The 20344-nt window shown below is 38.0% G+C and overlaps 1 protein-coding gene across 2 annotated transcripts in view; it reads left to right on the top strand.

Annotated features, from left to right (window-relative positions):
• Nucleotides 1-19682, top strand: part of kdm6a (lysine (K)-specific demethylase 6A) — a 216224-nt gene extending 196542 nt beyond the window's left edge. For both annotated transcript variants that reach the window (XM_073045508.1, XM_073045507.1), the window contains 10 exons: nt 292-497; nt 965-1032; nt 1120-1194; nt 5628-5776; nt 9364-9478; nt 11097-11284; nt 11625-11766; nt 14858-14984; nt 17721-17891; nt 18818-19682. In XM_073045508.1, coding sequence (XP_072901609.1) covers nt 292-497; nt 965-1032; nt 1120-1194; nt 5628-5776; nt 9364-9478; nt 11097-11284; nt 11625-11766; nt 14858-14984; nt 17721-17891; nt 18818-18847 — 1271 coding nt within the window. In that variant the 3' untranslated portion in view covers nt 18848-19682. The remainder of the gene's footprint in view (nt 1-291; nt 498-964; nt 1033-1119; nt 1195-5627; nt 5777-9363; nt 9479-11096; nt 11285-11624; nt 11767-14857; nt 14985-17720; nt 17892-18817) is intronic.
• Nucleotides 19683-20344: the final 662 nt, after the last annotated feature.

Genomic DNA, 20344 nt, shown 5'->3' with positions numbered 1-20344 from the left:
TGTCAACAGTTTTGCTTAAGAGTCTGGTAAATTTAAGTAAGGAAAGTTGGAGCTGACCTCCGAATTTATATAAATTGATTAAAGGAAAGTAAGCTCTTAGACCCTCCCTATACCTTCACCTTCTAAGAGGAATGTAGCCCAATTCTCACTTCTCTATTGTTATTCTGTCACTTGCTGTCCTGAAATAATCGTTTTTTTATATAGTGAATTTTTAGTTTTGTGAAAATTCATTTTTCATAATTCTAGCAATAATTACTGTGTACAAACTCAATTTTTAACCTTCCTTTTTAGACCTAGGTCTATTTTCCACCAAAACTTTGGTAGAAGCAAATAATGACCATTTAGTGGAAGTGCGAACACAACTGTTACAGCCAGCAGATGAAAACTGGGACTCCACTGGAACGAAGAAGATTTGGCGCTGTGAGAGTAGTAGATCACACACCACCATTGCCAAATATGCACAATACCAGGCCTCATCATTCCAGGAATCATTGCGGGTTAGTCTTCCACTGGCAGAGACTTGAGTTTAGCTCATAGCAACATGAAATGTATTTTATGTTGGTCAGATTTTATTCCTTTAAAATTGGTTTTTAAAAAAATAATGATTAGAACTACAAAATCATTTTGCTCTTTTCTCCATTTCTATTAGATTCTATCCTTCATTTGTGTTTTAATGACCAAACATCCTGTTCTGATTCTTTTCTAGAAGTATAACATTTATATGTGATTTCAGAAGCTTCTATCTCATTCTAGGTATAGTGAAATAACAATATCTAATTAAAGATTACTGAAACACAATAGTAATCCAAAATCTTAAAATGAGGTTTTTTTGCTGAAGAATATTTTCACAAACCCTCTGTAGTTGTTCAATGTGAATTTTGTAATTGATGATAAAATTGGAAGGTCAGATGTTTTAAGAAGATACACGTATATCAGTTTGTAATTCACAATCCTTTACTCGCAGGAAGAAAATGAGAAAAGAAATAGCCATCACAAAGACCAATCGGATAGTGAATCCACATCTTCTGATAAGTAAGTTTTTCAATTGAAATATCAAAAGTTTAAGAAATAACCATTTTAATAACACTTACATTGGTTACTTTTCGTTTTTTTAAACAGTGGTAACAAAAAGAGGAGAGGTCCATTTAAAACCATTAAATTTGGGACCAACATTGATTTGTCAGATGAGAAAAAGTAAGTGCCATTTTTGTGTGACTTTACAAAATGTTCAATAATTTAAAAAATGACATTTGATGTCTAGCTATGTTAATGATGTTTATAATTGTGATATGATACCAGAAGAGTATTACTGGAAAAGGACCACCTGTATTAATTGAGCTGAGTTTATGAAGTACTCAAATGGTACATCAGGAGCAAAAGTTTCAAGAGGTAACATTTTAAAGTGTTTGTGTAGTGCTTAGGGTAGCTACAGAGAGATTGGCAATACTCAACAGACAACATGTATTTAAAAAGAAATAAGTTAAAATGTCAGGTTGGTGTCCTTTTTATCAGAAATGACAAGTTTTTAAAAGGGATTATTTTAAGTTGTAAAGAAATGACAGTTGTAGGGGAGAGTAAACCAAGAAAATCCAGGTATCATAAATGCCTTTGCTACCATCTGAGATCAGTTGATGAATCCTTGCTAATTATATTAGAGGTAGATAAAATTACAGGATGTAGATTTAGGCTAAGAGGGGAGAGATTAAGGGGGGTGCTTTTTTCACTGAGTGGCAAGTATCTGGAATGCAATACTTATGAAAGTGATATTCTGGATACCTTTAGTAGAGTGCAAATAACATTACTGAATAAACAAATGGCATAGGCAGCATCTAATTTCCAAAGATGTTAGAATTATCTTGGACCAGATAAACAAAAACTGTATGCATTTGGAAATAACTATAGTCTTGATTTAGCTCTCTGTTCCATATGGAACTGCTGCCATTTTTCACTGTAGCTGCAGTGAGCTTCCGAACATCTTTGTCAATACTAATGTCCAAAATTTGATTTGGAGTAGTGCCACCAGTTTCCCACAGAAACTGAAATTCCCTAGCTCTTGTTCTGGAAAAAATTGCAGTTGAATGTGGTACAGGAATTGCAGATCTGTTCATTTGACTAGGAATTATAGAATGCTTGGTAGAAAAGATCGTTATTTTAGTTTAATTGTTTGATTTTGGTTGAATACTTGTACATATTTTGAAATATAGGTTCATGATTATTAATTTTTATATTATTGATTCTGGATACTAGAAACATGCAGAAATATATAAATTTGGAACAGGAGTAGGTCACTTGCTGATCTGATTGTAGACTCAGTTTAGCAATCTTACCTATGCCCAGCAATCTTCCATTCCCGTCTCAAGAATCTCCCTCTTCTTCCACTGCAGCTTCAGGAACAGGTCCAATGACACAGTATTCTCTGCGAGAAAAGATATCTTGTGGGGAATGCCTTACCTTTAAACCCATTAAGATCTCTCTGCATTGAAAAATCTAGACTACATCTCCCTGACCTTTAACATAGATAAAGGATAGGAACAGATAGTATGGGATGGCTAATTGGGGGATGGCTAATCATGATGCTATTAGGCAGGAACTTAGGAGTGTAAGCTGGAAACAAATGTTACGGTAAATGTCAGAATGTTACGGTAAATGAAAATTTTACTGCAGAATTTGGAAACCAAATTAAAGGGACTGGTACATTGGCAATGTGGAGGTTGTTTAGGGAGCACTTGCATTGATGTTCTAGTTAGGTTTGTCCCAGTGAGAAAGGGAAAGGATGGTAGGGTGACATGAGGGGTACATGTAGTCAAGAGGAAGAAAGAAGTTAAGAAAAACGTTTAAGAAGTGAAGATCAGACAGGGCTCTTGCAAGTTATAAGATAGCTGGGAATGAGCTTAAGGATCTTAGGAAAGCTAGATGTGGACAAGAGAAAGCGTTGGAGAGTAGGATTAAGGAACATTCCAAGGCATTCTACACATACAGTGCCTATAAAAAGAATTCACTTCCCCTTGGAAGTTTTCATGTTTTATTGTTTTACAACACTGAGTCACAGTGGATTTAATTTGGCTTTTTTGACACTGATCAGAAAAGTCTTTCGTGTCATCGTGAAAGCAATTTTCTACAAATTGGTCTAAATTTATTACAGTTATTAAACACTAAATAATTGAATGCATAATTACTCACCCCCTTCAAGTCAGTATTTGGTAGATGTACCTTTGGCAGCAATTACTGCCTTGAGTCTATGTGAATAGGTCTCTATCAGCTTTGCATATCTGGACACTGCAGTTTTTTCCCCCATTCTTCTTTACAAAACTGCTCAAGCTCTGTCAGATTGTATGGGGATCAGGAGTGAACATGGGGATTCCTGTGCAGTTTTGCTTTATGCTTGGAGTAATTGTCTTGCTGGAAAACAAATCTTCCAAGTCACAGTTCTCTTGCAGACTGCATTAAGTTTTCCTCCAGGATGTCACTGTATATTGCTGTATTTGTTTTGTCCTCTGCCTTCACAGGCCTTCCAAGACCTGCTGTAGTAAAGCATCCCCACAGTATGATGCAGCCAGCACCAGGAGGTAGGGATGGTGTATTTTTGCTTACACCAAACTTAGTATTTAGTCTGATGGCCAGAAAACTCTATTTTGGTTTCATGAGACCATAGAAACTTCTTCCAGCTGACTTCAGAGTCTTCCACGTGCCCTCTGGCGAACTCTAGCCGAAATTTCATGTGAGTTTTTTTCAACAGTGGCTTTTTCTTTGCTGCTCTCCCATAAAGCTGTGGCTGATAAAGCACCCGGGCAACAGTTGTATGTGCAGTCTCTCCCATCTCAGCTACTGAAGCTTGTAACTCCTCCAGAGTTGTCATAGTCTCTTGGGTGCTCTCTCTCCCGAGTCCTCTTCTTGCATGGTCACTCAATTTTTGAGTAAACCCTGCTTTAGTCAGATTACAGCTGTGCCATATTCTTGCCATTTCTTGATTATTGACTTAACTGTACTGCAAGAGATATTCAGTGACTTGGAAATTTTCTTGTATCCATCTCCTGTCTTGTGCTTTTCAATAACTTTTTCGCTGAGTTACTTGGGGTGTTCTTTTGTCTTTGTGGTGTAGTTTTTGCCATGATACTGACTCACCAGCAATTGGACCTTCCAGATACAAGTGTATTTTTACTACAATCAATTGAAACACCTTCAAAGCACACAGATGATCTCAATTTAACTAATTATGTGACTTCTAAAACCAATTGGCTGCACCAGTGATGATTTGGTGTGTGATACTAAAAGGGGCGAATACTTATTCGATCAATTATCTTGTGTTTTATATTTGTAATTAATTTAGATCACTTTGGAGAGATCTGTTTTCACTTTGACAGAGAGGAGTCTTTTTCTGTTGATCAGTCAAAAAAGCCAAATTAAATCCCACTGTGAATCAATGTTGTAAAATAATAAAACACTAAGACTTCCGGGGGCGGGGGGTTAATACCTTTTATAGGCACTGTATGTGAAGAGCAGGAGGATGTCTAGACTGAGGGTAAGACTGATTGGGGGTAAAAAAAAAACTATTTCCATGACTCTGAATTTGATAAATGCTGGGAGTTGAAGGCAACAAAAATTTTAGGGGTGTAGCAGTGTGCTACACACAGCGCTGAAATAACGATACACAGTCGGTAAGTCGTTTCGAGACTAGTTTATTTAAACTTCGCGGTGCTGGCATTTAATCCCTAGTGCCCGCCCTCTCCGGGCAGAAATTACATCAGAGGTGCATTACCAAAGTCTCCCCCCGCGTGCTGGCTATCTGTGAGCCGGTTCACCTGCACAGAAAGTGGGTCGCCACAGGAATAATTTTGGAAAGATTCACACTGAGGAGACCAGTTCAAAACTAGTTTTTGTTTATTGCAAAAACACCAATTGTTTTTTCTTTGCTGTCTTTAATCTTGGACATTTGACAATGCCCAATATTTATCATCCAGCTAGCATTATATTATTAATAGAGATTGAAAGTCATTATATTTCTCCATGTGGCACTTTCAAATGCTTAGTAGGTTGCAAATTGGCTTGGAATGGCTTGAGTCTGTGACGGACAAAACTTACTTTTTATTGCTCATCAGGGAAATATATTGCAGTGGAATCATTAATGAATGATACAAATCAGGAAGGTACCATGTTGACGTGGTCTGCTATGAGTTGTTGAATCTCAGTCAGGACAATAATAACTCTAACCCTAATGCATGGCCTTGCCAATCCCTGTGCTCTAAGAGGACGTGATAATGTTTCCATTCTCTGTACCAATGGAATCGGATCCACTGGCACACGAGTAGTTTTAACCAGGTAGCAACAGTGAAGATGAAGGTTCACTTGGGACTATGACCTTGTTTCATCAGGAAGCCTCCTAATATTTACTTTCTTTGCTTTAACTTGAAAAATGACCAGAGAGGTCCTTGGAAAATGGCAGATTCCTTTGTCCAAGAAAATCAATTTAGCAGACGCAGTTGAGAAATACAATGGCAGTGAACTTGCGTATAAATAATTTGAACGTATGGTTGAGTCAACCTGTATGTTTCTAACTGCACAGATGACTTTAATGCTTTTTACGTATGTATTTTGTTGCACTGTTAGACATTTGTTGCTCATTGCTTCAGGTGGAAATCGCAACTACATGAATTAACAAAATTGCCTGCCTTTGTACGTGTGGTCTCAGCAGGAAACCTGTTGAGCCATGTGGGCCATACTATTCTTGGAATGAATACGGTCCAGCTGTATATGAAAGTTCCAGGAAGCAGGACTCCAGGTTAGTGGAGTTTTGTGTTCGGCAATATTAGTGATTGTGTGAAGTAGCTAAATAATAAGTGAAATAAGCTTTCTTGTTTTGTTCTGGAAGTAGTGATTTTCATGTGTATTGTATTTTTGAATATATTGATTCATATGCAATAACAGAAATCAGAGTGTATTAAGTAAATCATTATTGTTTTGAGATTGTCACCAAATAAAAATAATTTACAATTCTTTGTGACTATCAGTATTTCACTATTTTTTCATCCTCTGTCTACCGAGTGGAGAATGAAATCTGTTGCAGATAACTTTTTATTTGAACAATCAAACAGCATTGAAGTTCATATTCATTGTCTTTTGTAATAATGCTAAAGTGTTACAAGAGCAATTTCTGATATTATTGACTATGGAAGAATGATTATAAAGGAGTAACAACATAGCAGAATTAAGAGTAAAGATGTACTGCAGGAGGTCAGAAGACAGTAATAAATCCCAGGGACTTAATGATAAGAGAGGCAAGACTGGCAGAAGTCCATCATGGGAAAAGGCCTCCCTTTTGTTGGGTACAGGAACACAGAGTGCTGTTGCAGGACAGCAGCGTCCATCTTCAGGGGCCCCCATAACCCAGGCCATGCTAGAACCCACAGCACCAGGTTCAGTAAAAGTTATTACCCCTTAACCATCAGGTTCTTAAAACAGCGGGGATAATTTCATTCAGCTCATCTCATCACTGAACTGATCCACTTTCAAGGACTTTTCATCTTATGTTATGGATATTTTTGCCTATTTATTTTTTTTATTATTTTTCTTTTTGTATCTGAAGAGTTGATTGTATTTTGCACATGGTTTGTCTGTTCTGTTGTGGGTGGCCTTTTATTGATTTTGTTGTGTTTTTTGTGTTTGCTGTGAATGCCCACAGAAAGTGAATCTCAAGGTTGTATATAGTGAAGTACATGTACTTTTATAGTAAATTTATTTTAAACTTTGGACCACTGGAAGATGATGCTAATGAAATAGCAATGGAGAGCAGAGAAATGGTAAAGCAACTAAATAGGTACTATGCATTAGTCTGCACAGTAATATGCCAGACACTCAAGACAGTCTGGGAAGAGGTGAGTGTAGTGACTGTTAGCAGGGAGAAAGTAAATAAATCACCTGGACCAGATGAATTGCTCTGCAGAGTTCTGAAAGAGGGAGCTAAAGAGATTGTGCAGGCACTACTAATGATCTTTCATGAAACACGAGTTGGGAGAGTCTGAGGATTGGCAAATTGCAAATGTAATGGAAAGAGGCAAAAGATAATTAGAATTCTTTGAGGAGGGTAACAAACCAGTTAGACATTGGAGTGTTGATGGATCTTGTTTACTTGGATTTTCAGAAAGCCTTTGACAACTTGACACATATGAGGCTGCTAAACAAGATAAGAGCCCATGGTGTTCAAGGCAAGGCAGGGCACGAACATTGATAGGAGATAGCTGACTGCCAGAAGTCAGAGAATGAGGATAAATGGGTCTTTATCAGAATGGCTGCTGGTGACTAGTTGAGTTCTGCATGATCTGTAATTTTTCACTGTATACATTAATAGTCTGGATGAAAAAACTTGATGGCATTGTGACAACACACAAAATGCTGGTGGAACACAGCAGGCCAGGCAGCATCTATAGGGAGAAGCGCTGTCGACGTTTCAGGCCGAGACCCTTCGTTAGGACAGGTCATTGTAGCCAGGTTTGCAGGTAATACCAAGATAGGTGCATGAATAGGTAGTGTTTCAGAGGCAGGGGTCCTGGAGAAGGACATGGACAGGTTGGGAAAGACAGTCTAGGGAAGTGCATAGTAATGCACTTTGGTAGGAAGGGACAAAGGGACATGGGAAGCCTTGTTTGGGATTCCCTTAAGGGTAACTTTCAAGTTGAGTAGGTAGTAATGAAGGCAAGTGCAACGTTGTCATTTGATAGGTTCCTGATTGTTAAGTTGCTCAAGGGTCACAGGGAATGGAGTTGAAAAAACTCCACTGAATGGACTGAATTACCTAATTCTGTACCTGTGGCTTTCATCCAAGGTTGTTAAAGCAGTATGGCTTCTAATAATTTAAAAAGAAATGAGAGTTAACATTTGACCTGAGTGATCAAACACAAGTTTTAGATGAAGGGTCATTTAACTGAAGGGTTAAATTTCTCCCTTCACATGCTACTTGAGTCTGTCCATCATTTTTAGTTGTAATTTCAAACTTGCAGGGTTTCAATGCTTTTTAAAGTAGTTCATTTGCTTGAGAAAGATCGCCTAATATAACATCAGCTATATGGAAAGCTCCTAGAATGCATCCATAATCACCTAAAAATACCTGAGCAACACATGCAAAATGCTGGAGGAACTCAGTAGGTAAAGCAGCATCTATGGAAGGAATAAACAGTTCACATTTTGGCCCACGGCCCTTCATCAGGACCCAAAACTTCATTCCCTTCCTTAGATGCTGCCTGACCTGCTAAGTTCCTCCAGCATTTTGTGTGCGTTGCTCTGCATTACCAATATCTGCAAAATTTTTGTGTTTAAAAATAGCTGGGGTTAATTGAAGATAGCATGACTTTCTTTTGAAAATAAAAGCCTATTTACCAAATTTAATGATGTCATTAAAAATGCTGTTTGAATAGATAACTGAGAAGTTGCAGTGCAACTAGGTCCTCAGAAGAATTTGATACACTTCATGGCATATTTAGGCGTAATGTGAACAAGGAAGACCAAATATATAGATAGTAGATGTCAGGAGTTAGGAATTTTACTGGCTTTTAGAAAACTTTCCAAGGGTGGGCTGCTGGATTCACTTTGGTTCTCTGCATGTAAATAGTTTGTATGGGAATTGTGATGAACAGTTGGTCCTAGGGAATATTGAGGAACAGAGGTATCTTGCCATCCAGAAATCCTTGAAGGTTGGCAGTACATTTTGATAAATTAGTTAGCAAGGCATATGGGATACTGGTCTTTATTAGTCTGGACATTGAATGCAAGAGCAGGGAGGTTATTCTCCTACTTCATGAAGCATTGGTCTGACTTTAGTTGGAATACTGCCTGAGTTCTGGTCACCACATTACAGAAAAGATGTGTTTCTTTTAGAGAATGTGCAGAGGAGATTCACCAGGATGTTGCATCAGATTAACAAGTATAAAATGGTGGAGAAACTCAGCAGGTCAGGAACATTTATTGAGGGGAATAAGCAATCAACGTTTTGGGCTGCGGCCCTTCATCAGGAATTCAATCTAATGAGATAAAAATGCAGCTGTATATTCTGTAGTTCCTTTGAACATTGCTTTATGCATACCTTTTGGTAGAATAACATTTTTTAAAGAAAGTCATGCTATCAAATGAATAGTTCTTCTAACAAGCAAAATAGAAATAAGTAGAAAATAATTGTTTCATGTTCAGCCTTGATGTATTAAAGGTTTTGTGTATCTATAACTTCGTTGAATAATTCTATAGATCACATTAGGAAAATACTATTCCATTTAGAATCAGAGAATGTATACCACATACAATAGCTTGTAAAATACAAAATATAGTATAAATTTGAAATGAACTCATTTTGTAATCAAAGTGTTTTATTTTTGCTTATAGGTCATCAAGAAAACAACAATTTCTGCTCTGTTAACATTAATATAGGTCCTGGAGATTGTGAATGGTTTGCTGTACCCGAATCATACTGGGCAGTTATGAATGACTTCTGTGAAAAGTAAGAATATTTCTTTGTTGTACGAAGACATACAACATAAAGGGTATTTTTAATTCTGAAACACAGTTAAAACATAATTGAGTGATTACATAGGAGGCCCCTGGCAAAAGTGACATAATATTTTATCCTCTCGAAGTGTATTTTGTGACTAGATTTGAGTTATTTAGACACATGAAGGAATGGAAGGGTTTGGATCATAGATGGGGTTACTTTAATTTGGCATCATGGTTGGCAGAGGTGTTATTGCTCGAAGTGTCTGTTCCTGTCCTGATAAAGGACTGAACTGTTTCCTGTTTATTCCCCTCCATTTATGTTGCCTCACTTCCTGAGTTTCTGAATTGAAAGACTGGGTCATCCTTGGAAATGGAAATATTTGATCCCAACAATTCCATCCTGCTGCAGTGCAATACTATATGGTCTCTGTTACAGAAATATTACATAGTCCCTATATTTTTCATCTGCTATTGAAATTGTCACCCAGGATTTTGCTTTTGTCCATATTCGACTCCTGACTCATTTCCCTTCTAATAACTCCACCTTAAGTCTGAGCATTTCAGAAGTGGCTGTGAGTCTTAACATGATTGCATCTCTAATGTTGAAGATATGTTGTCCAGTGCAAAATGCACCCATGCTAAAGAGTAGGAGAATGCCAAAATTCAGTATCATTAAACGTAGCTGTTGTTCCATTTGTTTATTCGTAATCATTAGAAAACTGACAAGGGGTCATTGGCAATGCTATCACATTTGATTTAAAAATAACATTGGTGGTGATTTTGGGGTCAGCTACGCATTTTTCCAATTCAGATAACAAAACTGATTTCCAGACAGAGTGATTGCATTTCATATCATAACACCACTTGATTCCGGTAAAATTGAGACTAAAAAATCAAATGCAAAATTCTCCAGGAGCTGGAGTCTTACCTGGTATAACACAGCTGGAAGAAATGACTTCTATAACAGTATTACAACTGAGTTTGTCGTGACAGTGTTGAGTCCAGCCATCCTCAAGCTTCAATGAGTCACTCTCCTCATGTCATAAGTTTAGGTTTGAGTATATTCGCTGGTGATTGAGAGGGTGTTGTCCCTTTCCTAAATCCTCAGATACTGGGGCTTGCTTGTAACTTCCGGGCTTGAGCTGGTATGTAACATGTTAGGGTGCCTGCCAGCAACTGTATAAAGGGAGAATGTAATTGCCTCCCATTGAAAAGGCAGTTACACACTCATTTTTTACAGTTGCTGTATAACAGCATAAAATGGGAATCTATATTGGAAGTACTCCCTGGATAATCAGCATATATGAAGAAAGAAACAAAGCTAGCATTTCAAGTTGATGATGTATCTGAACCAAGAAAACATAGAAGTCAAACTTATTTTAAATTGCAGTCAAGGGAATGGCTGGGAGAGAACAAAACCAATTCATGTGATGGCATGGAGATCAAGAAAGATCAATTCTTAAGTCATGCAAATCTCAGTTTAGTAACAGTAGTAAATAATTTGTCTATTCTGACTGAAGAAGATGTGTATAGAAGGAGGAATTAAAATAAAGTACTGGAAAGAAGTAATAAGTAATAGAAAGAATATTGAACAAACATTCAAAATTGTTTATTTTCTTTGCCAGGAATAACATAAATTTTTTGTTGGGCTCATGGTGGCCAAATTTAGAGGATCTTTATGAGGCTAATGTACCAGTATATCGCTTTATTCAGCGCCCAGGAGACCTAGTGTGGATAAATGCTGGTACAGTACACTGGGTTCAGGCCATTGGATGGTGCAACAACATTGCTTGGAATGTCGGGCCTCTGACAGGTAGGAAAATTGTATCTGCCAAACCAATGCACGCTATCCATGCCTTTTATAACAGCAGGTTATTTTCAGGGTTATATGAGAAAAATAATAATCATTCCTAAGGGAGGGGGGAATTCGCGTTTTAATTACTTGTTTTTCTTTAAACTGATTCAAGGATAGTGCTCATAGAACAAAATATGAAACATCCATATATCTCTTGTCTAATATTGTATATACTGAGTTATTGCCATGGGAACTAAAAGCATTTATATAATAAACAGACTTGATGTCCAGCTGTTTCAGAAATTTGTTCTTTCTGTGTTTTGACTTTTGAACTAAAGATTAATTGTATACTCTACAGCAAATCAATATAAACTGGCCGTAGAAAGATATGAATGGAACAAGTTACAGAGTGTGAAATCTATTGTTCCTATGATTCATCTGTCCTGGAATGTGGCACGTAACATCAAGGTTTCCGATCCAAAGCTTTTTGAAATGATCAAGTGAGTGTTTCCGCAGTAAGAGTAATGGATGATTTTAGTTTGACTTCAGATGTTTAAGACATTTTCCCTTATCTAGTCCGTTAAAAATGTTTTCGTAACAGTGTGAATTGGCCATCTATCCTTGACTTAACAGCATTTGAGATTTTTAAAGTGGTTTTCATTTGGTTTGATTAGTCTGGAACCTACATTGGATTTTTAATTTAAATATTCTTGAATTTATCATGTAATTTAGGAGATAGACCTAAAAACTAAAGCCTTTTGTGAGGTGCTGAAATGTTTAAAATGCCATCTTAATTTTGGTTTATTCTTTCTTATGTCTGTCCCGCTTGGTGGCACAATAATATCAGCGCCGGACTCCGGAGCGAAGGTTCCCGAGTTCGAATCCAAGTTGGGTTGAGCGTCGAGTTAGCAACTCGGCCTCGTAAAAACAAGAATAGCTTGCTACGGAAACACCGTCATGACGGTGCCCTGACAACTCCACAGCTGAGTTAAGGGCTATTCTTCTTCTTTCTTATGTCTGTTCACTTTTTGTATCTCAGTTAAGTACTTTCCCACCTAGATCCGTGACACTTCATGTGGTCTCAAGCTCCTTAATAGCTTTCACTTCCCTGGCCCTGATTGTCTCATTTTCAGCATAGACATCCAGTCTCTATACACTTCTATCCCCCATCAAGAAACCCTTAAAGCTCTCCACTTATTTCATGTCAACAGAACCGACCAGTTCCCCTCCACCACCACCATTCTCCATCTGGTAGAACTGGTCCTCACCCTCAAAGATTTCTCTAGCAGCTCCTCCTGCATTCTCCATGGGCCCCAGCTGTGCTGCCTTTTCGTTGGTTGTGTGGAGCAGACTACATGCCAAGCCTTCCTTTGTAATGTTCCCCAATTCTTTCTCTGCTACATTGCTGACTGCATTGGTGCTGCTTCATGCACCCATGCAAAGCTCATCAAATTCATCAACTTTTCCCTCCAGTTTCCACCTTGCCCTTATGCTTATTCTACTTCTTACACTTCCCTCCTTTTCTTGATCTCTCTCTGTCTCCATTACTGGAGACAAGCTATCTACTGATGTTTTATAAACCCACTGATTCCTATGACTATCTTAACGATACCTCTTCCCACCCCCATCTTGTGTAAAAATGCCATTCCCTTTTCTCAGTTCCTTGATTTCCACCGCATCTGTTCCCAAGATGAGCTTTCCTTTCCAGGACATCAGAGGTGTCGTCCTTTAAAGAATGGTGCTTTCCTTCCTCCTCCATTGATGCTGCCCTCAACCGCATCTCATCCTTTTCCTGGACATCTGCACTTAGCCATTTTCCCACCACTTTAACAGCGATTGAGTTCCTTTTGTCCTCATCTACCACCTCTTGAGCCTCTGCATCCAACACATTATTCTCTGCAACTTCCACCGTCTTCAGTGGGACCCCACCACCAAACTCATCTTTACCTCCCCTGTACTCTCTGCTTTCTGCCGGGACTCCCGCCCCAATGATTCCCTTGTCCTTTCATCCCTCCCCATTAATCTATTAATCTCTCTCCTAGCACTTATCCCTGCAAGCAGGAGTGCTATACTTGCCCATGCATCTGTTCCCTCACCTTCATTCAGGGCCCCAAATAGCTTTTCCATCTGCGAATCTGTTAGATTGTCTACTTTATGCGATGCCCCCAATACAGCCTCCTGTACATTGATGAGAACTGACGTAGATTGGAAGACCGCTTTGTCGAACACCTCAGCTCCATCCACAGAAAACAGAATTTCCCAGTGGCCAATCATTTTAATTCCTATTCCCATTCCCATTCTGACATGTTGGTCCATGGCCGCCTCTTCTGCCACAATGTGGCCACTCTCAGATTGGAGGAGCAGTACCTCATATTCTATTTAGATGGCCTCCAACCTGATGGCATGAACGCTGATTTCTCCTACTTCTGATATTTTTGTCCCCATTCTGTCTCTTGCCTCCTCACCTGCTTATCAACTCCCCGGTGCCCCTCCTCCTCTTTTTCTTCAGCCCTTTGCCTTTTCCGTTTATCATCTCCCACCTTCCAGCTTGTTCTCACCCCCCCCCCCCATTCTTGCATTTACCCCCTTTCCAGTCCTGATAAAGGGTCTTGGCCCGAAATATTGACTGCTTATTCATTTCCTTTGAGTTCCTCCAGCATTTTGTGTGTGTTGCTCTGGATTTCCAGAATCTGCAGGATCTCTTGTGTTTGTATCATGCAACATTCAGTGTGCTTTTTTTTGTTTAAATAAAGTGATTAAGATTATTAAGTAATTGAAAACTTTGCATTCCTGTTAAGAATTACATAATGTCTATGTTAAATGATACTACCATATAGTTTAAAAATCTCACCAGTTTTCATTGAATAAATATTAGTCATAGGATAAACTGCACCCGGCACCTCAAGCTCATCCTTTGCCATATAATACAGTTAATCTGATTGTAACTTCAAATTGGCATTTTCATCTATTGCAATAAGTTTTCACCCTTTTGCTTGTTAAGCATCTATATATCTAGGGCAGCATAGTAGTGTAGCGGTTTCTGTAACACTATTACAGCACCCGCTGTAAGATTGTGATAAACCATCCAATGAACTTTCTCTGAATGGCTTTCAGTACAGTAACATCCTTTCTTGAATTAGAAAATTAATTCTATGTGGCATTTTTCAGGTACGATCCCTAACGTAGCACTTTACGGTCCTAAGTTAAAGAGCAAAGGAAGTATGTCTCACTGGTGGAGAGAAGTATGTATGTTTGAAATGAGTGTGGAAACATGCATAAGTAGAGAGGACATATAGCTCTGAGCTTGGTGCTGAATGCTGACAGAACTGAATTGATAGCCAACCCATCAACCACAAAAGTTTGACTAATTTCTTAAATTGCACATGTTAATTTTGTTTATATGTGGGACATTTGCAAGCCTTCCCTGTCAGTCTGCAATAAAATTGTAGAGACCATAAAGTTGTTTCACTGCCTTAGTTCTCTCTGGCCCTCTGGCTGAGGTGTAAAAATATCAATAAGAAAAGCATAGCTGGGAATGGCATTTTGCTTATGTTAAAAGTATCCAATCTGTTTTTTCCTCTCTTTCTTCAGATACTGCCTGCTGAGGACCCTCAAGCAATGCCAGTTGTCAAGGGAAGGTCTTATTAGTGCAGGCAAAGAGATTGCATGGCATGGGCATAGAAAAGAGGAGCCTGCGCACTACTGCAGCATTTGTGAGGTCAGTATATGGAAAGAGAAGGGTAACACAAAAGGAGCCACAAGTTTTCTTTGATTTTCACTCCATTGCCCTTAAACAAAAACTGCATTTCAAATCCAAGGTAGAATTGGCTTTAAGTGAATAACATTAAAAGAATGTGGTAGAATTAAAGGATCGCAGGAGTATAATTGTCCTTGTATATCCTTCCCAAGTGAACCAACAGCACTCTGCTTGAATGAAGCAGAATCGTTAATAGTTCCGGCACTCTCATTCCATCTGAAACACAACAAAGCACCTGTTATGATCAAATTTCCAAAGTTTAAAAGTAATTTTAATTTTATCAATTTCTCCCTGTTTAAATGCAAATAGTCTTTCCCATTTACTGATATCCTGATATCTCTGTTTGCCACAATCTTCTCTTTGCAACTCAGAAAATTTAGAATGTGCACCCATACCCACCTTCCCCTGTGGGAGCCCTTGTACAGTGCCTACTTCTGCTTCCAAAATACATTTGATTATTATGGTCATCAGTAATCAACCCTTTGAGCACTTAAAACCCTTGTAAGGTGTTAGTTGGTGGTAGCAGATTAATTTGTTGTTTCAGCAGTTCAATCATCCTTTTAATTAGCCCTGATGCCTAGGCATGTAATAGGGCATGTGCTGCCTACACCCAGTCACTGCCATTTTTGGCAGCCCAGTCTTTCAAGACTTGTCTGTGAAATGAGACGTATTATCCAATTGTAACCAGGCCCATGTACAAGGAGAGGGAGGCACAATGATAAGAGGTCCTAAGACATAGGAGCAGAATTAGGCCTTTCAGCCCATTGAGTCTGTTCTGCCATTCCATCTTTCTGATTTATTATCCCTCTCAACCCGAGTCTCCTGCCTTCTCTCCATAACCTTTGACACCCTAACTAATCAAGAACCTATCAACTTCTGTATATATACGCAGTGACCTTGCCTACACAGCCATCAGTGGCGATGAACTCCACAGAGTCACCACCCTCTGGCTAAATTAACTCCTCATCTGTGTTCCAAATAAGATCCTATTCTGAGGCTGTGCCCTCTGGTCTTAGAACCATCCTCTCCAGCTGGCTTTTCAATATTCAATAGGGTTCAGTAAGATCCTCTGTCATTCTTCTAAACTCCAGTGAGTACTGGCCCAGAGTCATCAAATGCTCCTCACACGTTAACCCTTTCATTCCTGAAATCATTCTCGTGAACCTTTGGACCCTCTCCAATGTCAGCACATCTTTTATTTTAAAGATGAGGGGCCCAAAATGATACTCCCAAGTGTAGTCTGATCAATGCCTTATAAAACCTCAGCATTATATCTTTGCTCTTACATCCTAGTACATTTGAAATGAATGCTGGCATTGCATTTGCCTTCCTCACCAACGATTCAACCTGCAACTTAACATTTAGGGAATCCTGCATTGCCTCCCAAGTCCCTTTGCGCTTCTGATTTTTGAATTTTCTCCTTGTTTAGAAAGTAATCTACACCTTTATTCCTTCTACAAAAGTGCATAAGAATGCACTTCTCTACATTATATTCCACTTGCCACTTCTTTGTCCATTCCCCTAATTTCGCTAAGATCTCCTGCAGACTCGACCAATTACATCATCCAAATCACTGAAAAATTGAAAGATCGTTACTAATGCCTCCACAATCTCTTCAGCTACCTCTTTCAGAACACTGGGCTGTAGTCTGTCCAGTCCAGGTGACTCACCTACTTTCAGATCTTTCAGCTTCCCAATCACCTTTTCCTTAGTAATAGCAACTGCTCTCACTTCTACTCTCGACATGTGCATTTCATACATACTACTTGTGTGTTCCACAGTGAAGGCTGACACACGTACTTATTAAGTTCATCTGTTATTCCTTTATTCCCTATTGCCACTTATCCAGTGTCATTTTCCAGTTGTCCGATATCTACTCTTGCCTCTCTTTTATTCTTTATATACTTTAAAAAAACTTCTGGTATGCTCTTTTATATCATTGGCTAGTGTACTTTCATGTTTAATCTTTTCTCTCCTAATAGCTTTTTTGATTACCTTCTGTTGATTTTTTTGAAAGCTTCCCAATCTTCTAATTTCCCACTAAATTTTGCTATATTACATACCATCTCTTGTGTATATGCTGAATTGATTTCTCTTGTCAGCCATGGATGCCTCATCGTCCTTTTAAAATACTTCTTGATCTTTAGGATGTATGTATCTATCCTGCACATTCTGAATTGCCCCAGAAACTTCCAACTATTGTAGTTCTGCCGTCATCTCTGTTAAGTGTCCTCTTCCAATCAATTTTGGCCACCTCCTCTCTTATGCCTCTTTAATTCCATTTAGTCCAACTGTAATTCTGATACATCTGACTTCATCTTCTCCCTCTCAAACTGCAGGGTGAATTCTATCATGATTACTGCCTATTATGGGTTTCTTTAAGCTTCCTAATCAAATCTGGTTCATCAGTTCTAAATCAATTATTGCTTAGTAATAACAGTTGGTTTGATTGCCGTGGATTTGGAGAGGAGGCAATGACTCTCTTCTTGCATGCTTGTTATTATGTTGTCACAAATTGTTACAACTTACCACAAAATGTATCTTTTAACTGAAAATTTTCCTGAGCCAGTATATCCAGGCTATACTGCTTCGACTGATCACTTATTTATTGAAATGTTTTCCATGGGTTAGTTTTGAATTGATATCTTTTAAGTGGATAAAGCTATGAGTATGTTAACATTTATGTCTGTGCAATAGGTGGAAGTTTTTGACCTACTTTTTGTTACCAATGAGAGTAACTCACGAAAGACCTACGTGGTGCATTGCCAAGACTGTGCTCGCAAGGCCAGTGGAAACCTTGATAATTTTGTTGTGCTGGAACAATACAGAATGGAGGACCTCATGCAAATCTATGACCAGTTCACATTAGTAAGTTAATCCAATATAATGGTGAATATATTAAGAAAGTGTTCTTATTCCAATGTTGAAACTCAGTAAATAAGTCCATTATTATGTCCAATGCCTTGATTATTCTTTTAGCTATGCAGAGCAGAAGAGAACCTGGGCCATTTCTGGGCTGAGTTAATTAATCTCTGAATGCACTGCATTCTGATGCAGTATCCTAAGAATAAGCAAGAGGGCCTTTTCAGGATTCTTGTATTATTGTACAGTGACCTTCTCTTCCCTCCGCCCTCAATTTAAATATCAGTAGTCATTGTTTGCAATAACATTGGGCTTTATTATAAATCTTCCAGGTTGAATGGCATGTTAATACTTACTGTTGAGGCATTTTATATTAAGGACGGGTGTTAGATTTTGGTTGGTGTTTCAGAATTTGAAAACAAAATTCTATGAACTTGTTCGGTGCAAAATGCAAAACATGGAGAAAATAATGCAACTTTGAAATGGTGAAATAATATTGGTACTTAGCAGCTCAATTTTTTGTTTTAAATGAACAAAAATAAACATAATAATTACCAACCAGAAAAGATACTCGACTCAAATTATGGTTCTTTATAAGTACAGCTCTTCTCTGCACAGTACTGCATAACATCGTGAATAGTGGTCAGCTTTGGAAAACCATATGAATTTCCTTTCCCTTCTTTTATCCCTGTGCACTGCCGTGGTACCCCCTCCTGCAGCTGCCCAGACCTCACTCTGTTATCCCTGGTGGTTCTTCAGTAAAAATTAGCTCTCTGGTATTTTCTTCAGTTAACCCAACAGAACTCTGCTTTTCTCTCATTGGCAAGTCATTAATGCTTTTGATGGATTTGAAATTTGCTTCCATTGAAGTACTAGAGCAAATAGTTTTAAAAATCATTATCCTAGTTTAAAATCTGTTGTTTCCGTTTCAGGCCCCTCCACTGCCTTCATCCTCATCTTGACAAGTATTGTTTTATGGACAACTAGCAAAAACATCATTGGTATTCAGGATGTGACATCATCTTCCACTATGTTACACCACTGATTTTTGGCTATCCCATGTGGCTGCTGACTGAAAACTGTGTCTATGCAACCTTCCAAGTGCGGAGTGTCAACAATACTGGATAGGAGTGGAGCTGCTCCTCTTCCAGGATAAATAAGTTCAAGTAAAGCTGGTTTAGCTATACCTATAAATAACTTTTCATATTTTGTATATATCAGAGAAAAACTGGCAACATTACACAAAGACTACTGACTTGAAGACATTCTTTTTGTATTATTCTGTCTTGGGCTGATGAATTGGTTTCATCATCTTTTTTCATTCAGATTTTTCCCTTTAAAAGTACTAGCTTAGCTGGTCAATTTTGTATGGTAGTTAGGAATATAAGTCTCTCTTGAGGGCAACACCTATTCTGAAAATTTTGTAATGTGAAAAGTTAAATGAGAGAGAATTTTTTTTACAGCTTTTATGTTTATCTGTCTTGTTATTTTTAAGCCATGATGTTTAAATTTGTTCCAGTTTCCTAGATAAACTTATCAGCCAAGTCACAGATAAATGGGTTGCACATAGACTAAGGAATAAACTTCAGACTTATGATTTTTTGTTTTGTTTCTAATCTTGATGTAAATTTACACTATTTATAAATGCATATTTATTCCTTGAAAATATTTGTGGATGGAATGCTGTTATTTTTCCCCCAGAATACCTGCCATTAAAATTTTATGGAGTTCTGTCATTTCAAACACTACTCCTAATACGTTTTCTATGTATGAAATAAAAACCGTTGAGCATTGTAATCTTTGAAACATTTAACAATTTATATTCAGGGAAATTTTTTTCATAAGTAAATTACATATGTTAGTTACATATGTCAAAAATCAATGTTGCATGACAATACTCAGGGCAAGGTTTCCATTGTTAACATACCTGTTATGCGTTAGTAATATGTGCTTCTCAGATATTGCCCACTGCCAGTTGAAACTGTGCTTGATGAAGGGAGCTGCTACGTTCCAGTTTAAAAAGAATCCTATGCTTGCAATTGAATTCAAGGTAATTTTGCAACTAAAAGGCAAGTTTTTATTTAATTAGAGACATAGTAATTAGTTTATTTATCTTCAGAATTATCTTAGCTCTATGAACATCATGGAATGCTGTTACAACAGAGCCTGTGGTGTCACACAGTAATGCTCTAAAAGTTAACTGCGTTTGTTATATTTCTATATTTGAGCTGTATTTGAGGCTGATTTATGATTTGTTTCCCCGTTATAGTGGGAGGAGTTTTTAAAAAGTAGATGTTACAATTTTGACAAGTCATTTTTTAAAGTTGTGATCACTTTGTGAAAATATTTATTTCCCAGATTAAGATTTCACAGAAAAGATTTGGCTTTGACTTTAACATAGCACAAATTTGCTTAACACTTTAATTTATGATTTAAGCCTATTAATTTATACTTGGAGA

The sequence above is a fragment of the Hemitrygon akajei genome, chromosome 5 (assembly GCF_048418815.1).
Source record: "Hemitrygon akajei chromosome 5, sHemAka1.3, whole genome shotgun sequence".
NCBI classification, from domain to species: domain Eukaryota; kingdom Metazoa; phylum Chordata; class Chondrichthyes; order Myliobatiformes; family Dasyatidae; genus Hemitrygon; species Hemitrygon akajei.
The sequence above is the reverse complement of the archived record's forward strand: the minus strand, read 5'-3'. Positions and strand labels throughout refer to the sequence as shown.